General features: G+C 34.9%; 1 protein-coding gene across 1 annotated transcript; it reads left to right on the top strand.

Annotated features, from left to right (window-relative positions):
- The first annotated feature begins 13550 nt into the window (after positions 1 to 13550).
- Positions 13551 to 14033, top strand: LOC138338470 (uncharacterized). The gene has a single exon (XM_069289434.1). The coding sequence runs from the start codon at positions 13551 to 13553 to the stop codon at positions 14031 to 14033; it is 483 nt and encodes a 160-aa protein (XP_069145535.1).
- Positions 14034 to 25080: the final 11047 nt, after the last annotated feature.

The following is a 25080-nucleotide window of genomic DNA, read 5'->3' on the forward strand; positions in this document are numbered from 1 at the left end:
CAAAAAATGGTGAAATGGTAAAAAATAGGTTTTTTAGTTGTTTCATGGAAAAAACGTCCAGGTAAGACTCCCCAAGGATCAATCAAGGGCCTTTGAGGAGGATCCTGCAGGTTCAAGCTACATTGCATGTGCAGTGTGCATCGATGGGGCAACAGGCAGTCCTTGTGTGGACAGACGGGGCGTTGATGCCACCGTCGTTCCACACTTATAAAACTGGAGAAAGCCCCTCGCTTGCATAGACTCTGACCAAGACCTGTAGTTCGAGGTCTCGTCTGTGAGGGTCAAATTTCCTGCACAATTTAAGTTAGGTTCATTTAATTAGTTAGGGAGTTAGGTGATTAATTAGGGGTTTACGAGAGTCTAATTAAGTTGATTAAATCCCAATATAAATGCCCTGAACCCTCATTAATCGAAACACAACTCACATTGAAGACTAGCAATAAGAAGATTTTAGGGGCTGGAAAGGGGAGAATTATTCATCAAATTGTTCTCAAAGTTGAGGTATGAGTTATATTCACCTTTTGACACTATTTCCTCAAAGGGTCCCTTCAAAATAGATTTCAAAAGTTGAGTTTTCTTGTGGGTTTCACTCAATTACGAAATTGAAGTTATCAACTGAGTTATTCATGATTTCTTTAGGTTATATTGAATAGATTAGCATGAATTTCAACTTGATTATGGTAATTGTTAGTGGCTTGGTGTAAATTGAAGAATATGATCCTCCATCCCTAACCCTAGGTTGTGGTCTTGACCTATATTGTACTGTGATCATTCAATTGAGTCAATTATTGATTAAATTACTATCCTATGGTTTTATTATGATTAAATTAAGATGAATTATAGGCATATCATGGTAGTTCTTGAAATGTGATTTAGGTTATGAATTGTAATGTGAATTAGCCAATGTATCTTGTTTTAAGTTGTCATCTAGTGTTGAATTGTGTTATAGAGATGCAATTGGCTTGTTATCTTATTGGTTATCATTGTGTGATGATGTTACTCCCCAAATTGGGTTGATTTATGGGTTGATGGTACGACCTTGGTGATAGACTACGAGGAAGATTTGCTTTGTCTTAGAATCTCTATCTTTATTTCCAATTGTGATTAATTGTTTTCAAGTCATGATATTACATTGGAGTATGACTTATATTAGGATTATAGGGTTGTATGATGTTGAATTGAAATGTCTTGACTATGTTGTGAGGTTTATTAAGTCGTATGTGATATAAGAATGGTGAAAACTCTCAGTGTGCCTTGATATGCTATGAAATATTTATGTGTTAACCTTACTTACATGGATTGTGATGAAAGGACATACTCGTACAATTCTTATCAAACTATTTATGATGATTGTACAAGGAGTAGACCCTATGACCTAAACTAAGCTATGATTGATAATTAATGGCTGAAAGACATTTCAAAAAGGGAAGCTAGCATAGCAACGAGTGAACAAGATTGAGGAGTGTCCTTTCCCATATAGGGAAGGTAGGAACACTACATTACTCTTGAGATTGGAGACTATAATACATGACACATAAAGAGGGTCCCAACTAAATCTCCTAGTTCTTGAACTATGTTTCCCCCATAGGAATACTAGTTAGTAGATCTACGTAGTTGATATGTTTCATGTGTTGGTACTACTTTGGCAAGTAGTCCACCTTCTTTCGGTGTAGGGTTTTATAACACCGAATTCCACACTAGCTCATGTGGTGTATGTCAGTTAGGGAAAGATGTTCACAAAAGGTAAACGAATTAAAGGAGTTGGACCCTAACTTATATAACCTAAAAGGTCTAGCGTAGTCTAGGTAGGGGTATGTGACTCTACCTAAACCTTGCACTAATTAGCGTTGAGGGGATTTTTAGGAGGAGGTTCTTATATATGTTTATTTTAAGATAATATATGGTGTATATATGATGACTATGGAACATTTTTGATAATATATGTTGATTAGTTCACTTATGAATATGCCTTGGGTTAAAATATTAATCTATATTGAAAAGTAAACTTAAATGTTATGTTATGTAAAGTTGGGCATTGGTCATGGTTTTCTTGTTGAGGATACTTGATTGAGTAACGTTATGGGGCTTTTATTGGTCATTGCACTTGTTGACTTGATAAGGACTCACGAGTAGTTGTCTTTCTCATTATTATATGATTGACTCTTATTCATTCTTTTGATATTATTCCTTGATGATAGGGTTGTAGTAAATCATGGTTTCAAGAATGTTGGAATAAGTATTACTTGTTGATATAGTAAGCATCATTGACATGTTTTAACTAAAAGTCCCCCTTTTTAGCATTATTTGCTTTTATATGTGCATAACGTCTCATACTTAGTACATGTGGAGTACTAACCTCACTTTCTTCCCTTTTCCCCAAAATTCTAGGTTCCATTCCTTGAAGAGTTTGGGAGGAAACATTGTTGAAGGCTTGGATTCTTCCTTTCATCCAAGACGGGTAGGTCCTCAACTTTCGAGAGCAATGCCATTATCTAGATTACGGACTTGCTATGAGCTTAACGACTCTTTCATTTCTTTCCTTTTCAATTGAGTAGTATACTTTTGTATGACCTATATGTGGTCTTGTTGGATTGACATAAGGGCTATGCCCATACTGTGATAATCTTTTTGATTGTATAAGATGAGACAATCGTTGAGACAGTTTCTATATTTTATACATATGTGTGTGCAATAAAAGTACAAGGCTATGTAAACTTCCTATACGAAGGGACTATGTATACTCGATATAAATATATATTTTGTGTTTATAGAGGTCTATGTAAACCTCCAAGTAGTGATACCTAAAGTTTTAAATTTTTCCGCATTTTTCGACCTATGAATGTAATGACATGAGACTAAGAGGCTAGTCTTAGTCTTTGAAAAGGACGACGACATCCGTTATGTCTAGGGTTAAACCCGGATGTGATAGATATAATTTGGTTCATGACTTGATGATACAACATCCACCCTTTTGATCATAGGGACTATTTATAATGACAGATTATTGTCTTTAACTTTTAAACTTATGTCATATTTTCCTTATTTCTGCACATAGCAGATGACAAAACACACTATTAAGGGATCTATCTTAATCGGCTCACTAAGTAGGCATTAAAGATGCATCATTCATCTTTCTTTGATCTTTTTCAATGAAAAGATGTTTCAAGTATTGAGCATCACTGACAAATTTTAAAAGATGAGAGGTGTCCACTAGTATTGTGCGAGGGATATTCCAGTTAAAAGAAGGATACTCAATCAATGTAGGAAACATATTGACCAAGTTAATGGTGCAATAATCCTAAGAGGCTAGAGTTAGGAATGAGGGGGTATCAACTAAGCTAGCTTGAGTTGAAACTTTTTTTTATTTATGGAGCAATTAAAGAGAGATACCATGAATGAGTCAGATTTATAATATTAGACTCCACAAAAAGTTTTGAAATCTCATTGGGTTATCTAGATCAAATATTCAGAGTCCTTCTCAAAGAAGATCCTCCTCATCACCCTCATCTTTAAGGAGTTATACGGTCGTCAATGGCAAGAATGAAGCATTCTATATTGGCTTGGTATTTTTATCTAGTATTATGGAGGGCATTTTGCTTCAATTTTTTTGATAGGGATTAAGATCTCAAAGAATATAAAGTCCCCTCTATGGTTGAGGTCTCCTAATGAAGCCTTTTGTGCTTGAGGATTAATCTGCTACAATTTATTCCACAATCAGGTTACTTCAAACCTTGGTGCTTGGACTGGGATAAAATCCCTTTGGAAATTGTATAACAATATTAAAGTGTAAGTAATAATAGGAATGAAAAATATTTAATTCATGAAAATATGAGATTTTTATGTGGTTCTTTGCTTTCTAGTTTTTGTGTTTGAGAATCTCTTTCCAAACCCATTTTTCCAATGTGGAAGTACCTTAGATTTCTCAAATCATTTATTTCTAGAAGGTGACTATGTAAAATCTTAAAACCTTGCCAAGAATAATAGTATAGGCTTAGAAGAGAAGGAAACTATATAGTGAATACTCATGAGAATTGTTCCACGCTTCCAAAATGTTACTATTCGAATGTAGATCTTTGGTGGGAATGACCTAACAACTTTTTATCCAACTGTGTTCATGATTTCCGTATAATATGGATATAAGAGCTCTTACTATATGGTGAGTAAAATATACAACTCCTTATCAAAAATTTGACGAGAGTAAAGAAGGATTAAATGTGTTAGGGTAACTTCTAATTTGGCCTTAATGGACTAATATTGAAGGCACACATCACTCTCTAGAGTGTAGTGCCAACTTAGTCTAACCGAAACCCGATAGGCTATACATATCTTAAGACCAATGGCATCAATTTAAGATTCATTAAATTCTAGGGTTAAAGGTTATATGTAAATGTACAAGTAGACTCACTCTTTCTATATCACCCTCTCAAATATCTTAGGGGCCTCGAACATGATACAACCTTCCCATTTCCTATGCATTTGGATAGTGGGAATGTTAGAAGTCCTAATTCTGAAATGTATTTGCCAGCCAACCTATACATGGTCTTGGATATACTTCATTTGTGAGGTTCCGGATTACAGTTTCATACCATAGGACTAGCGATGTAGTAGGATCATCTCGACGGCGGGCTCGACCAATTTTTTTACTAGAATATCCTCATTTTACATTTTTTTGAACCTTTTCTATCATGGTATTAGCATCAAAGGGTCCAGGTAACATCAATTGTTTCCCCCAACCAATGGAAAACATATTTCACAATATAAGTTTATACCCTAGGTTGTGATCGACACACATCATCACATGTGACCCCAAGTGGACCCTTGGTAGTAACATGCTATCAATGAACTAAAATGAAATAATATGAAATGCTAGCCAAAGCCAAACATAATTTAGTGGAACAATAGTGAACATATATCTTAATAATATGACTAAAAGGTCTATGTAGATGAATAACTAATATCTGAAGTAAATCCTTTACTAACTGGAACAAAGAAGAACTATGTTTTTGCCGGGAGACGACCCCATCTATCTCAAATAAAATAAGTTTCCTAATGAAATAATATAATTAGCTACTGACTACTCTTTACATTCCCCAAAACATAAGGACTTACCAATCACTGACTTAATAGATGCAATCTATCTATCCATGAGCAAAAGAGCGAATGCTTGAATCTTCATTATATATGGAAGAAACACAGAGAAAAAGTATGGAGTGATATGTGAAATGTACTAAGTATGTAAGCTGATACTAAACATAATCTTTTCGGGTGACAACATGTAACAAGAACTTATGAGTTTTTAGTAATCATAAAGATAGTTAAGTAAATAAATGACATTTTTAAATTAGTGTATAAATATAATTTGAGAATCAAATTTCAAAAATAAACAGTGAATTTGTTTCTATAAGCCTAAATTTAAAATAGATCTAAGATGGCATACCTCAGGAATCATGATGATATGTTAAGTGTGTGAAATAAATACTAAGCTCATGTTGTTTACTTTATAATCCTAAATGAACATACGCACCTTTCTAGGGTCTAAAACATATCTATTTAATTTGAATTCACTATTGAGAATCTTAGTCTAACGAAGTTGAATGACTAGCTTTATACTCATATTCTATTGTGGCATATAAATATATGACTCGGATTTCTTAAAATTGAATGCTATCACAACTAAATAATCCTCCAAATTTATTATAGATATACTGATACTCAAAAATCGGTAAACTATCTATTGGCTCAATCAAGTGGTGTGTGAAGTTACACCAATGCAGTGATGTTTTGGATACTAGAAAGTGGTGCTTTGATTATGATGTCTGTTTGGGGCGCCCGTTGTTATTGGTGGGTGGGTGTCAATTGTTGTATTGGGTTGATGATGTATGTGTGACACATTGAGAAACACATGTTGTTACTTTGTGGAATTCTTCTTGAGGTCCTCATGTTTGAGGAAAAATTTGTGGTCAAGAAGCTTATCAAAAAGTTCCGCGTAGTTAATTAGGATGTCTCGTGCCCATAGAGCTGCTAATATCTCATGGAATTCAGGACCGAGTCCAGTTATTATTTCACCACAAATATTCATTATTGATGGGTGGTGTAACACATCAAATTTGAGAAAATAGAAAAAATGCAAGAACTAGAAGCCACCAACGAACCATGTGTCAGACCACGGACCGTAGGTGGGGTCCCGTAGTTTAGACGCTAACTTGGGGGACATTTGGGATCTAATAATGACACCTACGTCGTGAACCACGACCCGTCGATTCGTCCACAAACCATAGGTTGGGTCCATCATTAGGGTCTAAAGTTTCTTGGTCTCAGATGACACCCATAGTAAACCTCTACTGTTCGTAGTTGGACCTACAGACCATAATTACAAGCATAGGTGAGCTCAACAACAATTTAGATGCAAATGTTTGTTGGGTAACCTTTGAAAGATCATATATTATAGGACAAAATGAATTATGTGGCCCATGACCTGTCAAATTAAAGATAAGTGAATCATTTTCTCAACACAACTTAGTTTGCTAAAATTCAAGCTCAGAGTAAATATTTATGCTTATTTAGTGAATCCCTATCGGGGTAGATCATTAACGATGACCCCAGATGACGACCGGTAGTCTAATAGATGGTCCGTCAGCTGGGGCTTTTAATATCTGTCATTTGATACTTAAACTATGTCGTTCTACCCAGTCTATGCCTAATAATCTAGTCGGACATACCCAGAACCCTCATTCTCCAAAAATAATCCAAATTAGAATGAAAGAAGAGAAACATGTGTTAGTTTCTTTCAAGAACAAGCAGTAGTGTTCTTCAAGTTTCGTCCCCAAAATCCAAAGGATTGCTATGTATTTTTTTTAACGGAGTATCTTTGATTCACTGCTGGGTTTCTTTCATCCACTAGGTGCCTACGATTCAGTCAATTCCTTGATTCTCCATATCTTGTTTAGATCTAGGGTTTCAAAAATTATGGAGAGTTTTTGTGATTTGGTTGTTGTAGTATCCCTAAATCTAAATCATGTTTCGTGGAGAGTTTTCTTAATTCCTTGTATAAAAACTCAGAACCATAGTTTGTGTAAAGTTTCTTAGTTCATGAAAAATGTTTGCTAGGTCAGTCAAATAGAAAATCATGCTCCAGATTTTGAATGCAATATCCTCAGTATATAAATGTTGCATTTTAAGTTAGCATGTCATTACTTTGATTTATTATATATTTCGTGAAGTTAGCCTTATATAGCACCAAGTTGGACAAGTTTGCACAGTCCCTGTATTATGTGCCAACGTAGGATTATAAGTCCACTCTATTGGGCATAATATATTGTGATCACGCGAGTCATGCCTTTATACTCCTTACAAGGTATATTGTTCCTATGGGTATATACATCGGACTCCACGTTTAGCTCACGTGGTATATGTTGGTTAAAAATAGCTCCCAAAGTCAATCTCTTAGTGCAGGTTGACCAAGTTTTCAGTATATACTTCAACATTCGATTTAGTATGTTACTTTCATGATTAGTACTTGATGATTGCATTTAGATTAAATTTTCAGTTATGTTTCAGTACTAACATTCTTTCTAAGTTTATGTCATTGGTTAGTTATGCTTTGTTCAACTTAGTATGTATATCCTATATGATCAGTGCATTCCATGTATTTCCGAAAATTTTATGGTACATCCTTTCATGATGTAGGTTCAATTACTTAGAATCCAGATCATGCTTGGATCGATTATCTGTCTACATTCAACAACTTCTGTGGTAAGTCCTCATATTCTGAGATTAATAGACATGCTTTGATTTTGGCCATTACTTTTAGTTTCATTTTTTAAGATTTAGGTGGGGAGCATGTCCCAGCAACACAACTCAGTTAGAAGCTTTTCAGACATAGATGTAGATGCAACTTAAGTATGATCTAGTATTGAATTATGCTATAGTGTTTATTCTAGTATTGTTATCATGTTTATTATTTAATTATTATGTTAAAAATCTAAATTAAATTAAATTGAGGTTTTCCGGTAAGGCCTAAATGATGAACTATGAGGAAGAGTTGGTACGTCTTGTAATGTCTATCTTTACTTCCAATTATGATCAATTGTGGTTAAGTCATGATGTATATTGGAGTATGCCGATGTTAGGATGATAGGGTGGTATGATGTTGAATTGAAATGTCATGACTATGTTGTGAGTTTGATAAGGTACTTGTGATATAAGGATGGTGATGACTACCAATGTGCCTTGATAATCCATGAAATGCTAATGTATTAACCATACTTATATGAATTGTAATGGCAGGAATTATACTCATACAATTTTTATTGAGCTATTGATGATGATGATTATACAATGGGTAGACCCTATGACCTAAACTAAGCTATAATTGATAAATAAAGTCTTAAAAACATTTCAAAAGGTACTCTAGCTTAGCACCGAGTGAACTATATTGAGGAGTTTCCCGTCCCACATAGGGAAGGTAGGAACACTAAATTATTCTTGAGATTGGAAACTATAATGCATGGAGAGGGTCCCAACTATAGCTCCTAGTTCTTGAACTATGTTGCCCCTATAGGAATACTAGCTAGTGGATCCAGATTGTTGCTATTTTTCATGTTTTGGTACTACCTTGGCAAGTAGTCTACCTTATTTTGATGTAGGGTTTTATGAAACCGGATTCCACACTAGATCATGTGGTCTATGTCGGTTAGGGCAAGATATTCTTGAAAGGTAAAATGAATTAAAGGACTTGAACTCTAACTTGGATAACCTAAGGGGTCTAGCTTAGTCTAGGTAGGGGTATGGGACTCTACCTAAGCATTGCACTTGTTGGCCTTGAAGGCAGTCATAGGAGGATGTTCTTATACATGTTTATGTTATGATGATATATGATATGTACATGATGAACTTGCACATTGTTGATATGATATGTTGGTAAGTTCATTTGAAGTTGGACATTGTTTATGGTTTATTGTTGAGATTACTTGATTGAGTAAGGTTATGGTGCTTTACTTGGTCATTGCACTTGTTGACTTGATAAGGATTCATGAGTAGTAGAGTTGTAGTATATCATGGGTTCAAGTATGTTGGAATACATATTACTTGTTTGAGTTAGTAAGAATGTTTGGTCAATTTGTATGACTGGCTTTGTTATGCATGAGACTTTAAAACTTGTAAAATAGCATGCTTTAACAAAAAGTCCCTTTTTAGCATGTTTTGATATTATATGTGCATATGGTCTCATACTTAGTATATATGGACTACTAACCCCATTTTCTTCAATTTTTCCTAAACATTTTAGTTTTCGGTTGTTGAGGGCTCATTCGGAACGATTTGAAAAAAGCTTCAATATTCTCTATCATCCAAGTGGGTAGGTCCTCACTTTTCGAGGGCGATGCCAATATCTTGCCTATGAAGTTTCTTTGTTATTATTTTAAGACTCTTTTATGTTCATTCCACTTTCATTGTGTACGGCTTTTATAACCCCATATGTGGCTTCTTTACATTTGATATAGGGCTATGCCCATATTGGGATAATACTTTAGATGGTATGAGATGAGAAAATCTTTGAGAGTATATTTCTATTTTATGTTGTATGTGCAATAAAAGTAGAAGGCTATGTAACCTTCATATACTAAGGGTCTATGTATACTGGATACAACTATATTATGTGTATGTAGAGGTCTATGTAAACCTCGATGTAAATGTAATGAAAAGTTTTAATTTCTCCTCATTTTACCCTATGAATGTAATGATATGAGACTAAGGGACTAGTCTTAGTCCTCAAAGAGGATGACGAGGCCAGTTACGTCTAGGGGTAAACTCAGATTTGACAAACTTTGTATCAAAGAAAATTGAATATCGTTGAGTTATTCTCTATTTCTTTACCATATCTATGTAGGTTTTTATTCATAATTATGATGCGCGGGACACTTATGAATAGGAATCTATGTGATGCCTAGGAATCACTCTCTTTCTTATAAATCCTATATCGTGCCGTTAGAGTATACTTGTGGTGTTCTTTTGTATCTAATCCTATTTTTCTTCCTATAGGAAGCATGAAAACTCAAAGGAATTTGGCTCGAAGACTTGATGAGGAAATTTCCAATGAGGGAGCTCCTCCCTGTGGTGATCAAGTTCCTCCACTTGAAGAAGATGCTAACACGGATCCCGCACTTGTCAATCCTCATCCTTTGACGGATGAGAATATAAGGACCGCTCTTCTCCAAATGGCCCAATATATCACTACTCAAGCACAAACGTCCACGGCTCAAGCGCAAGCTATGACAACCCAAGCAAAGCGGAGGGTTGTGCCCCATCCTCATCAAGTCACTACTAGGGCTTCCCGTCTAAGGTACTTCACTAGGAAGAACCCTTCTACCTTCTACGGGTTTAAGGTTGATGAAGACCCCCAAGAATTCATCGATGAAGTCTCTAAAATACTTTTAGTTATGGAATTTTCTACAAGTGAGAAGGCCGAATTGGCCACCTATCAGCTGAAGGACATGTCATAAGCATGGGTTATTCAATGGAGGGATAATAGGCCCTTGAGAGGTGGTCCTTTGACTTGGCAGATCTTCAAGAAGGCCTTTCTAGATCGGTTCTTTCCTAGGGAGATGAGAGAGGCAAAAGTTTTGGAGTTCATCAACGTTCGCCAAGGAGGCATGAGTGTTCATGAATACTCCTTAAAACTCACTAAGTTGTTGAAATATTCTCCTTCTTTAGTTTTTGATCCTAGAGATGAAATGAGTCACTTTATGATATGTTGTCAAATAATTTACAAGAAGAGTGTCATTCGGCTATGCTACATGACAACATGAGCATTTCTCATCTTATGGTGCATGCAAAGCATGTAGAAGAGGCAAGGTCTAGGAGGAAGAGTAATAATGCTAAGATGGAAATATATTTTTATGGAGGTTCTTGAAAGAATAGGCTTGAGATACAAGAAGACCCTAGATTTAAAAAGCGGGTTTCAAGTAGAGTCACGTACTAATTCACCAACTGAGAAGCCAACTTGTGGAAAGTGTGGTACTAAGCACTATGGTGATTGCCTTAAGGGGATGGATAATTACTTTCGTTGTGGTAAGAGTGGGTATAAGGTTAGGGACTACCCAAATGTGAGGGGTCAAGACAAGGGTAGTGGTCAAGCTCAAGCAAGTGGTTCTAGTGATTTTCCAAAGAAGAACCGCTTCTATGCTCTCCGCTCTAGGGTGAGGAAGAGACTTCTTCTGACGTGGTGACCGGTATATTTGAAGTCTTGTCTATTAAAGCCTATGACTTACTTGATCTTGGTTTTACTTTATCATTTGCTACATCTCTTGTAGCTAAAAAGTTTGATATTTTACCCGATATTTTACATGACCCTTTTATAGTGTCTGCTCCGGTGGGTGAGTCGGTTGTTGCAAAAAGAGGATACAAAAATTGTCCTATAATGTTGCCCAATAGAGCTTCTTATGTTTATGTAGTAGAACTTGATATTCTTGATTTCGATATTATATTGGGTACGGATTGGTTGCATGCATGTTTTGCCTCCATTGATTATAGGACAAGGGTAGTGAAGTTTAACTTCCCAAATGAACCCGTTGTAGAGTGGAAGGGGAAAAATTCTATTCCTAGAAGTCGTATAATATCTTGTCTAAAAGCTTGCAAAATGATCTCTAAAGGTTGTCTGTACTATATTGTACGAGTCCCAGAGTGAGACTCCTAAAATCCTCCCATTGAGTCGGTCCCTGAAGTGAGTGAGTTTCCACAGTTCTTTCCTAATGACCTTCCCAGTATTCCTCCCAAATGGGAAATTGACTTTGGTATCGATTTGCTACCCAATACAAATCCCATATCAATTCATCCTTATAGGATGGCTCTGGCTTAATTGAAAGAGTTGAAGGCTCAACTCAAGGATTTACTAGTTAAGGGTTTTATAAGGCCTTATATTTCTCCGCGGTGTGCTCCAGTTTTTTTTGTATAAAGAAAGATGGGTGCTTGAGAATGTGTATTAATTACTGCCAAATCAACAAGGTCACCATTAAGAATAAGTACCCTCTCCCTCAGATTGACGACTTGTTTGATCAACTTCAAGGGGCGAGCTACTTTTTAAAAACTTGATATCAGGGTATCACCAACTCAGAGAGAGAGGTGAGGATGTACCATAGACGACCTTTCAGAATAGGTATGGGCACTGTAAGTTCTTGGTAATGTCTTTTAATCTCACTAATTCTCCGGTGGCGTTTATGGACCTAATGAATAGGGTGTTTGAAAATTACCTAGATTCATTTGCCATTGTTTTCATTCACGATATCTTGGTATATTCAAAGAATGAGAATGATCATATAGGTCATTTGAGGGTAGTATTCCAAACCCTTAAGGAACATCAATTGTTTTCCAAGTATAACAAGTGTGAGATTTGGTTGATGTGGGTGGCATTTCTTGAGCATATCATCTCTAGTGAAGGAGTTGAAGTAGACCCAAGGAAAACGGAGGCGATGAAGAATTGGCCTTGACCATTGAATCCAATCAGCATTAAGAGTTTCTTGGGGTTAGAAGGTTATTATTGGAGGTTAGTGGATGGATTTGTGTCCATTTCATCTCCCTTGAAAATTTTGATGCAAAAGATAAAGAAGTTTGAGTGGTCGGAGGCATGTGAGAAAAGCTTCCAATTGTTAAAAGATAGCTCTACTTCCGCTCCGGTGTTGACCTTCTCGGAGGATATGAAGGGGTTTGTTGTGTATTGTGATGCATCCTGTGTGTATTTAGGGTGTGTGCTTATGCAACATGGTTGAGGTATCGGATCCTAGAAGAAGCACATGGGTCTCACTACTCAATTCATCAGGGGTTGACAAAAATGTACCATGACCTAAGGGAGATATATAGGTGGGAATTTTTAAAAAGGGACATAGCGGAGTTTGTCGCTAACTGTCCAAATTGCCAACATGTAAAGAAAGAACACAAGAAGCCGGGTAGCTTACTACAAGAGATCCAAATTCCTACTTGGAAGTGGGAAGACATCAATATGGACTTTGTAGTGAGTTTAGCTCGGACTCAAAAGTCATATGATTCTATATGGGTGGTTGTGGATAGGTTGTAAGTCTACTCGGTTTATTCCCGTCAAGTCTACCTATGCGGCGAAATATTATGTAAGGATAATTATAGATGAGATTCTGTGTGGCCATGGTATTCCATCATCCATCATATCGGATTCGTATGCAAGATTCACATCTAGATTTTGGAGGTCATTTCAAAGAGGGCTGGGTACTAAAGTGAAGTTGAGTACCTCTTTTCATCCCCAAATGGATGGTCAAGTGGAACTCACTATGCAAACCCTTGATGATATCCTTAGAGCTGGCATTATGTACTTTAAAGGGAATTGTGATGAAAATTTCCCTTTGGTGGAGTTTGCTTCTAATAATAGTTTTCATTCATCCATTTCCATGGCTCTGTATGAAACCTTGTACGGTAGGATGTATAGGTATCATTTTGGATTGTTTGAAGTGGGTGAGCCTCCGCTTCTTCGTTAGGATTTAATTTATAAGACTTTAGAGAAGGTTCATATCATAAGGAACTGGTTTCAAATGGCCTATAGTCGGGAAAAGTCTTATGCCGATCATAAGAGAAGGGATTTGGAGTTTGAAAAAGGTGATAAGTTGTATTTGGAAATTTCGAAAATGAAAGGGGTGGTTAGATTTTGCAAGAAAGGAAAGTTGAGTCCTCGTTATGTGGGTCCCTATGAAATCTTGCAAAGGGTTTGTAAGGTTGACTATGAATTGAAACTTCCTAGTAAAATGGCTTTGGTTCATCCATTTTTTCATGTTTCTGTGTTGAAGAAGTGTATCGGTGATCCCCAGTCCATTCTCATTATTCAGGCTCTTAGTGTCAAGGATAACCTCTCTTTTGAGGAAGTTCCAGTTCAAATTCTTGATAGGAAAGTCAAGAAGTTAAGGAACAAAGAGGTGTCTTCCGTAAAGGTGGTATGGAAGAATCACTTAGTAGAGGGTGCAACATGGGAGGCAGAGGCAGAGATAAAGTCCTGTTTCCCTCATCTTTTTGATAATTGAGGTTTTTCAATTTAATAATATAAATACGACTAAGAATTGAAGTTTCTTGATTTTTGGGTGAAGTTTTGCAAAATATGCATTTTTGAATGCTTCACAGTGAGGTTACAGTGAAATTGGTCCTTTAAGCTTGAAATTTTGCCTTTTGGTTTATTTTGAGTCATGTTGTGCATTTTTATATGGTGAGTCTTTATGAAATGAAATGTAGCATATTTTTAAGTTGAATATTGTGCAAATTGACTCATGTAACGTATGTTGAGCTCATATGTGTTGGGAGAAGGAAATACCTCATGATGAAATGATTTGACCCTTATGTTTTGTAATTGGAATTTTAGAATTGCCTTGTTGAAATGATATGATTTACGTTGATTTGATTGGTTGGGCTGCCAGTCTTTAGTCTATTCATTCCTTCAAAAGAATTGTAGTATCATTCGGGTACGAATGTTCCTAAGGGGAGAATAATGTAACATTTTGAAAATAAAAAACGTGCAGTAAAACCTAACATAAGTTTCATGAGGTATAAGTACTGTTTTTAAGTCCATTTTAATCAATTTAGGTAATTTAGTAATTTTAAATGTCTAAGAACATCCATTACGTGTGGAAGTTAGTTCAAAGAGGTACTAGTGTGCCTTAGTCTATTTGACCAACTTTTAGGAGTCTGAAATTTATATAAAGTGGTGAAAGCGTAGCTAATAGGTGTTTGAGTTGTTTCATCGTCAAAACGCTCGGGTACGACTCCCCAAGGACAAACCAAGGGCCCTTGAGAAGGACTCCTGAAGGTTGAGGCAACACTACCTGCGTAGTGTGCATCGACGAGGAAGGCAACGGTCCGTGTGTGGACTGACGGGGTGTTGATGCCACCATCATCCGAAACATCGACAAATTTAGAAATCCCCTTGCCTTCATAGTCTCTGAAGTCACCTACGGAGTGCATGATGAAGGGGGGCTATCCGTTGGCTCACAGACGGCCCATCGTTCGGGGTCTCGTTTGTGAGGGTCGATTTTCCTGTACAATTTTGCTTGGTTTCATTTAATTAGTTAGGGGGTTAGGGGATTAATTAGAAGTTTAAGGGAGTCTAATCAAATTTATTATCTCCCAATATAAATACCCCAACCCTAATTTATCTAAACACAACTCACAAACAAACTCTCTTCTTTCTCTCTCTACTTGAACTCACTATTGAAGAATAGCAAGGTAAGGGTTTGAGGGATGGAAAGGGACAAAATCACCATCAATTCTTCATCAAACGTTAAGGTATGGGATCTAGTTCCCCTTTGAGACTCTTTCCTCAAAGGGTTCCTTCAAAATGGATTTCAAAAGTTGAGTTTTCATGTGAGTTTCATCCAATTACGAAATTGATATTGTGAATTGAGTTGTTTATGGTTTATTTAGGATGTAATGGACAGATTAACATGTCATTGAACTTGATTATGATTAATTGTCACGGTTTGATTTAAATAGAGAATATGATCTTTAACCCTTAACCATAAGTTTGATCTTGATGTAAATTGGGTTGTGATTGATTCAATTGTATTGCTTATGGGTTATATCACTATTAAATGATGTAGTTACAATAATCATTAACAAACTGAAGTGAATTGTAGTCTTTCATTCTAGTCTTGAGAAGATGATCTAGGTTAGAAGGTGAGTTGACGTAGGCATCTTATTTTAAGTATAATATAGCATTGAATAGTGTTATAGTGTTTATACTAGTAGTTTTATCATGTTGATTATTGAATTATAATGTTGAACATCTAAATTGGATTGAATTGTGGTTTTAGGATAAGGCCTAATGATGAACTATGAGGAAGACTTGGTAAGTCTTAGAATCTCTATATTTACTTCCAATTGTGATTATTTGTGGTTAAGTCATGATCTATATTGGATTACCTATGTTAGGATGATAGGGTGGTATGATGTTGAATTGAAATATCTTGACTATGTTGCGAGGTTGATTAAGGGGTATGTGATATGAGGATGGTGATGACCATTAATGTGCCTTGATATGATACGAAATGCTAATGTGTTAACCACACTTATATGAATTGTAATGGAAGGAATTATACTCATACAATTTTTATTGATCTATTTATGATGATGATTATACAAAGGGTAGACCCTATGACCTAAAATAAGCTATGATTGATAAATAAAAGCTTAAAGACATTTAAAAAAAGACTCTAGCTTAGCACCGAGTGAACTAGATTGAGGAGTGTCCGTTCCCACATAAGGAAGGTAAGAACACTACATTACTCTTGAGATTTGAGACTATAATGCATGGAGCATAAGTAGGGTCCGAACTGTATCTCCTAGTTCTTGAACTATGTTGACCCCATAGGAACACTAGCTAGTGGATCCACATAGTTGTTATGTTTCATGTTTTTGTACTACCTTTGCAAGTAGTCCACCTTCTTTTGGTGTAGGGTTTTATGACTCCATATTCAACACTAGATCATGTGGTCTATGTCGGTTTGGGAAAGATATTCCCAAAAGGTAATATGAATTAAAGGACTTGAACTCTAACTTGGATAATCTAAGGGGTGTAGCTTAGTCTAGGTAGGGGCATGGGACTCTGCCTAAGCATTTCACTAGTTTGCCATAAGGGGAGTCTTAGGACAATGTTCTTATATATGTTTATATTATGATGATATGTGATATATGCATGATGAACTTGCACATTGTTGATACTATATGTTAGTTAGTTCATTCAAGAGTATGCATTGGGTTATATTGTTAACATAAGATGAAATGTATATCTATATGTTGTATTATGTGAAGTTGGACATTGGTTATGGTTTCTTGTTAAATCTACTTCATAGAGTAATGTTATGGGGCTTTGCTTGGTCATTGCACTTGTTGACCTTATAAGAATTCATTAGCAGTTGTCTTGCTAATATGATGTGATTAACTCTTCACCATATTTGAGATGTCATTCCTTGCTGGTAGAGTTGCAGTAAATCATGGATTCAAGTATGTGGAATACACATTAATTGTTTGAGTTAGTAAGTATGCTTGTTCGATTGATATGACTTGCTTAGTTACGCATGAGACTTTTAAACTTGTAAAATGGCATGTTTTGACTAAAATCCCCTTTTTTGCATATTTTGATATTATATGTGCATATGGTCTCATACATAGTACATATGAAGTGCTAACCCCATTTTCTTTCCCTTTTCCCAAATATTTTAGGTTTTGGTCATTAAGGGCTCATTCGGGATGACTTGAAGAAGGCTTGGATATTCTCTATTATTCAAGTGGATAGGTCCTCATTTTTCTAGGGCGATGCCAATATCTTGCCTATAAAGTTTCTTTTGTTATGAGTTTAAGAATCTTTTATGTTCATTCCACTTTCATTGTGTACGACTTGTATAAGCCTATAAGTGGATTCTTTACATTTGTTGTAGGGCTATGCCCGTATTGTGATATCGTTTAGTTGGTATGAGATGAGACAATCTTTGAGACTGCATTTCTATTATATATATATATATATGTGCAATAAAAGTAAAAGTCTATGTAACCTTCCTATACGAAGCTTCTATGTATATTCGATATGACTATATAATGTGTATGTAGAGGTCTATGTAAACCTCCAAATAAATGTAATGAATACTTTTAAATATTTCTGCATTTCAACCTATTAATGAAATGACATAATACTAAGGGCCTAGTCTTAGTTTTCAAAGAGGACGATGACGCCGGTTACGTCTAGGGGATAAACCCGGATGTGACAGTGATCATGGCTTGTTAATGGTTGAATTGCGATTCTATTACGTTGAATTTTCTATATATACTGCTATTTACATTAATTGATGTTGAATTGATGATGAAGGAGCCACTAGGATCATTGTCTGAAGATATGAGTATGAATAGGCCATGTTTCTGTGTGTTACAGTGATTTCGATTATAACAATTTTGTAAGATTTCAATTATCCAAAGCATCACTGTAGCTACTGACTTAAGTTGATATTATGGATAAATTGTCGGTATAAATTCTTGATGATCAAATTTAACAAATACTTACATGAATTGATCAAGGTTCTTCTAGTCTATGGATTGACAATGATATGTACATAATGAAATCTAAGTTTTAGGTTTGATGAAGCATGAACTAGACGTGAGTTATATGACTTCAACTACTTCCCTAGGTTGGTATTATTGGTATATTATGAATGTTAGCCATAGTAATGAGAGTAAAGCATATTAGTGAGTGATCTAAGACTCTCTACTTTCTTGTACAAATGAGATATCTTGTATTATGTTGTAGTATGATCCTGTAGCAACTTATACATGGTTTCTTTTCTTATTAAAGTACACATAGCTACTGCTATATACATTGATTGTTGATAAACAAGGTGTATTGATCAATGATGATCAAAGGGTGAGAAATGGTAAGAATTGCTTATCTCTTCTACTTTTCAATATTAATGTAGTTGATGAAGCCTTGTATGGCATTGTGTGGTATGGTCCACTTGTGGTGGAGGTGTTTGATTTATTATCAATCTATATATGTGATGACTATGTCCTTGAAGGTAAATTGATGAATATATGAATGAGTGTTTACGATGATCAACTTATGTGTAACTTGTGCCTAGTTTTCTACTTTCGTTGTGAATCTACAATATGTTACTATTGGTATGAGCATGTAAATGTTTATATTAATATCATGTGTAAGTGCTTTTGTTAATGAATTAATAAGGATGGATGAACCCTACCCATGTACCCCTATATGAATGTGTAAATAGATAAGAATCAAGAGTCTTGAATGTAATGTGAAGATTGTCTTCATCCTATGCTAAACTGTGTTGTGTTGTATATGCTTTGTTGTGAATTATGGTCTTAAGAGGGTGGCTGACTCAAGATGTTAATTATATCCATTCTGTCGTCATGTTGATCAATGTACACACACCCACACATTATGCATGCTTACAAGTAGTATAAGTTATGGTGTCTAAATGAAAGGTAGTTCTCATATGCAATAGTGTCTACTACTTTGCATACTAACATAGTGTTTATGAAAGTGTGATATGTGTTTCCTTAGCTAGGATTACTTGATAGGTATAATAGTATGGGAAAGGGTATGGGACTCTGCCTATGAATTGCACATATGTTCCTTAATAGGATTGTTTCTAGTTTTTGTTTCTATGTGTATGAATATTAATGTATGAACATGTGTGACCTTAATGTGTTATGTGAAAGGAGTACTAACATGTATGTATACGCACATACACATGAATGATGATCTAGTCAATAGAGGAGCCTTGAAAGGTGTGGTCAAGTGTATCCTAAACTAGATTGTGCTAATACATAGGAGTATGTGTCCCTTTCCAATAAGGAAAGATAGGTCACCATAAACCTCACGAGGTGGATAGCCTCGTTACCCAAAATGGTGTTAGAGTGATGTTTCGATAAGTGAATAATCATAATGTCCCATCTTGGCATAAAGAGGGTTTTGACATGTACCTCAAAGTTCCATAAACTATGCTTGCCACATAGGATCTAGCAAGTTATATCACCTAATATGCTATTATGATACTCATGCCTTACCTTCGCAAGTAAGAAGCCCTCTTTTTGGTGTGAGGGGACAACACCAAATGCCATGTTTAGAACCCATGGTCTTAGTGTCCATTAAGGCTATTGTTTCCTTAAAATAAAATGGACAATGGATGTAAATGAATAGGATACTAACTAGGAGGAATGAAGGGAGGTTACTTACGATAGGTGAAAGTAATTAACCCATCTAGACATTGCACAAGTAGCTCCTAAGGAAGTCCTTGTAAGGTGAACTAATGTGTATATTTTTGAGTATTTCTTTATGCATGGCATGGTAGTATTTGTATGCTTGTCATGAATATGTGCATGGTAAGAGTCTATGTGATGTGGTCTTATTCTTATATGCACTGTTTGAGTCTTAATGATTATATGATAAATATTGTTGATATGAATGGAGTTGTCCTTGTGTGTTATGTTGATGTATGAGGTGTTAATGTTTGTAGTCTCATGAAGGGTTTAGTAAGAATATATGGGGTTATGGGGCTTCATATGTTCATTGCACTAGTAGACTAAGATTGGGTCATGAACAAGGTCTAATAATGATGGATGTGAAGTGAAGTCATTATATGTGTAAGTTGATGTAGCTAACTGTGATGTTCTGAAGGTTTTAACTTGCATGTGTCTTTGATGCATTATGCTTATATAATGATATGTGTTGGTTTATGAAGTTTATATTTATGTTTATTTGTGACCTTAAAGTGATGCATTGTACCAAGTATCACTAGAGGGTTACTTGGGAGGTTAATGAAAAAGGGGAAGATAAGGGAAATTAGCTCACTGTAATGTTACTTGAAAATGTAATAAATTCTATATGCGATCTCATGAATTGTTTGGCCTTTGAATATGTTTATATGAAGTATGTGAATGATATAAATGCTATTGTCTAAAGGTTTTATAAAGATTTGCTGAAAAATGCATAAAGTATGATTTCAAGAAAGTGTCCCTTTTAAATGCATGTTTTTGAATGGTTGTCATACTTAGTGAGTTCTTGTACTAATCTTATTCTTCTCTACTTTTTCCACAAAGTGTAGGTTCTGTATACTCAAAAAGGATGTCTATGATTGAGGAGCTTGATAGATTATTCCCAAGCTAAAGGAAAAGGGTCCTTAAGTTCCAAGGATTCCCTACTCATGTCCTACTGTAAAGTTTATTAAAGGTTGTATAGTTATATCTCATGTTAAGGGACCTATCCCTAATGTACTCTAATGTTGTTGAGTCTAAGATGACAAATAGGCTTAGAGTCTAAATATGTATTATAATTTATATTTTTTTTATATATAAAGTGATGTTTCTAGCATATGATGTGCTATGAGAAGTTCTAAATTTTCCACTGAATTTACTCTGACAATGTGATGAATGATAACTATGGGCTTGTATAAGACCTCTGAGAGGTCAACTATGTCATGTTACTTCTAGGGAGTGCTCCCCGTATGTGACACTGAAGACAACAACGTATATATTTAATCGAGTTCAAACCAAGGTTTTCCCAAAGACACCTTTTGAGTTATTCAAAGGTTAGAAACCTAGTTTGACATATATACGCGTATGGGATACCTGTCTGAAGTTTGTATTACAGACCAAAAGAAAAGAAACAATATCCTATGATAACTAGTGGATATTTCATTGGATATGCCAAAAGGTATAAAGGATACAAATTCCACTGTCCATCTAATAGTACTAGGATTGTGAAATCAAGAAATGCAAAATTTCTTGAGAATGACTTAATTTGTGGGAGTGGTCAATTTCATAATACAATTTTTGTAAGAGATTGACCTTCCACTTCAAGTCAAATATTGATTATTGTACATAATAACCTTAATGTACAGTATGGTGATGAGCAATCAATCAATGAGATTCCACAAGATGCTTAAAGTGTACCCATAGATCAAGTTAGTCAAGTAATTCTTGGAATTACTCAAAAAATTGGTTGAAAAATATGAACCCCTGGAAAATAGTAGTGAAACATTGAGAAGATCTAATAGAGAAATAAAATCAGCAATTCCTAGTGACTTTTTGTATATTTGCAAGAAACTAACATTGGATTTGAAAATGATACTCGAGTATTTTTCACAAGCCATGAATTCTTGAGAGTCTTATTTGTGGTACAATACCATAAAAAGAAGAGATGAATTTAGGAAAAATAATGAGGTTTGGGATCTTGTCCAGTTGCCTAATGGTGTTAAAAACATTGGATGTAGATGGGTTTTTAAAAATTAAAAGGACTCATCAGGCTACATAAAAAGATATAAATAAATACTCGTTGGTAAAGGATTCACTCAAAAATAAGGAATTGATTACATATTGACCTTTCTCTTGAGTCTAAAAAGGATATCTTGCGCATAATATTGGCATTAGTAGCACACTTTGACGTAGAATTGCAACAGATGAATGTGAAAGCCTTTTCTCAATGGTGATCTAGCAGAAAGTGGTTTATGTGAAAAAACACGAAGAATTCTCCTCTAGTAATGGTAATCATTTGGTATGTAAGTTAAATAAATCCATATACGTAGTAAAACAAGCCTCTTGTCAATGGTATTTGAAATTTCATAATTTTATCTCTTCATTCCAATTTGTTTAGAAAATTATGGATCAATGTACATACAATAATATTAGTGGGAGTAATATATATTTCTTAGTTCTATTTGTGGATGATATCTTACTTGCATCCATGATAAGGGAATGATACATGATATGAGACAATTTATCTCTAAATGTTTTGATATGAAACACATTGCTGATACATCTTATGTTATTGATAATAAGATTCATTGTGATAAATATCAAGGTGCATTAGTTTTATCTCACGAATCATATATCAATAAAATTTTAGAGGTTCTGAATGAAAGATTGTTCACCAAGTGTATCACATATTTTGAAGGGTGACAAGTTCAGTGCGTGAAATTCGATCTTGAGATGAACAAAATGAAAGACATTCCTTAATGTTCTGTTGTCTGGACGCTTGATGTGTTCTTAGGTTTGTACAAGGCGTGAAATATCATTTGTTGTTGGAATTTTAGGAAGATATCAGAGTAACCTAGGTATTTACCACTAGAGAACTGCAAACAAAGTCTTAAGATATGTTCAAGGAACAAAAGACTACATGCTTACATACAAACGATCAGATGACTTGGAAGTCATTGGATACTCAGAATTCAATTGCTGTGTTGATTCACAGAAATCAACTTCAGGATAAATATTTATGTTAATCGGTGGATCTATATATATTAATGAAGTGTCAAATAGACTTTAGTTACTACTTACACTATAAGAGGATAAGTTTGTTTCTTGTTTAGAGGCTACCTCACATGGTGTAGGGTTAAAGAGTTCTATTTCTGCGTATAGAATTTTTTACTCTATATCTAATTTATTAAGGTTATATTGTGACAATTGAATTGTTTTCATTATTGTTAAGAATAATAAAAGTGGTAGTTAAAACAAACATATCGACATCAAATATCTAGCCATGAGAGAATTTTTTAAAGACAAGAAAGTGGTCATTGAACATGTTTGCACTAAAGTAATGTTAGTTGATCATTTAGCTACAGGCATTCCACTGCAAAAATTTAAGGATTGTGTAGCCACAATGGAACTTAGTCCTATTTTGTAATTCTTTTCGTAACAATATTTTAAATTATATTTCGCGTTCACTATGTGCACATTCAGGTTTATTTTTAGAAATATCGCTTAAGTATGGACCTAAAATAAATATTGAGTTCATTCATTAGTTATATGGCCTAAAGTTTAGAGACATGGTGCATTGTGATACAAAAAAAATATTACTCTCTCCTAGAGAAACTATCACCATGAATTGTGTATTATATTTCATTAATGGTATTAGAATATACAGATTAAGTGGTAAAATGTTAGCATTTTTTTTAATGCTGAAATGGTCTGTATACATGAACAGATTAGACCACTTCATGAACCCGTTAACCAACTAGAGAGAAGTTGGTAACTACCCATTATACAACTTATGGTGTACCACGTCAGTGATTGAAAGAACTACAAACATATAGAATTAGAAAGAGAAACTTTAGGAAAAAATAAAAAACTGGAAATTTAACAAAATTAAGTTAAGTTTAAGTTTTAGGTCAACTTCAAATAACCATAACTCCTATATCAAGATGATTTAGGTGTTCAACAATGTACAGTAGGAAATATCTTTGAATTATAGTTCAAATTTCACCGACTTTGCTCAATTTCGAGTTTGTATGATTTAGATATGCCTATTCGAAGTTGGGTTGTCTAGATAAGGAAAGTCAACCGGATTTTGGAAGGGTATTTTGTTGTTTTCCTTACCCAATTGTTTTATTTCATTTTATGGAGTTCAATTGGGATTTAATCTTAACTTGAACAGCTTACGCTTTTGAAAACTAAGTTAGGGTTTTTAGAAAAGAGAAAAGAAAAGGACAAGAGAGGAGAAAAAACAAGGAAATTGCCAAATCTTGAAGCTAAGGTCACAAATTTTGTCAAGGGTTGACCCCTACGAGGTATGTGAGATAATAAAGAGTTTGGTTAGTACACTCGTACACCAAACATGAATTTCTTTCAGTGAATATGTGTTCTTGAAAATTGAATTCTTGATGGAGTTTGTCAAAGTTGTTAAAAGTTCTTATTGTTGGGATTGTAGAGAAGTTGTTATGTTTGATTCCTGAAATTTAGGTGTTGTTAAGAGTATATTCTTAAACATTTTAGTTGTGTAGTCGAATCTATGTGTTTGGGTAAAGAATCAAGTTGAAATTAGGGGTTTAGAGTTGAAAAATGAGCAAGAAAAGTTGGAATTCAACTGGGCAAGGGACTAAGGCGCTGTTCCAGCCAAAGCGCCTCATTAGGGGCGCTGAAGTTTGGAATCTGGGGCTCCATACCAGCCAAAAAACCCTACACTAGTATCTGATGTTACCCACTTGCGGCCCGCACCTCTTAATGCGCCAGGGTTACCAATTCATCAATCTTTTCCCACTTCATTTCGTACTAGTACCCTAGCAACATACCTATGTTTTCTAGTTTATTCCCACACTTTAAGGTACACTCAAAAATCTTAAAATCATCCATAAACATGAGATAATTAACTTTGAATCCATAATTCAATTGACTAAAAGTTAAGAGTCAAGTCAAAAGAAGTCAATAGTCAAGTCAAGAGAAGTTTATAGAGTTTCAAAAAGTCTTTTACAAATATTTTAACATTGTTCGTAGACTTACTTTTTGATTTGAGTAAAGGATAAGAGTAAAGTTCTTTCTTTAAAGATTATACGGGAACTAAAAATGTCCAAGAATTAATTTTTTTTCACATTTGAGCAAGAAAGGAAACACAGATTTCCAAGAGTGATTTTAAGCTATTTTTTATTAATTATCTTTTGTTTAAAAAACATATGATATGAATATATTTTGGGAATAACATTAAGCAAAAGTATTGGGCCTAGAGTTCATAATAAGTCAAGTCTCCGTAAATCATTTAGCAATCATGGGTATAAAGGATTATACATTTTAGATGATTCCTTG

Source organism: Solanum lycopersicum, chromosome 9 (assembly GCF_036512215.1).
Source record: "Solanum lycopersicum chromosome 9, SLM_r2.1".
In the NCBI taxonomy this organism is placed as follows: Eukaryota; Viridiplantae; Streptophyta; class Magnoliopsida; order Solanales; family Solanaceae; genus Solanum; species Solanum lycopersicum.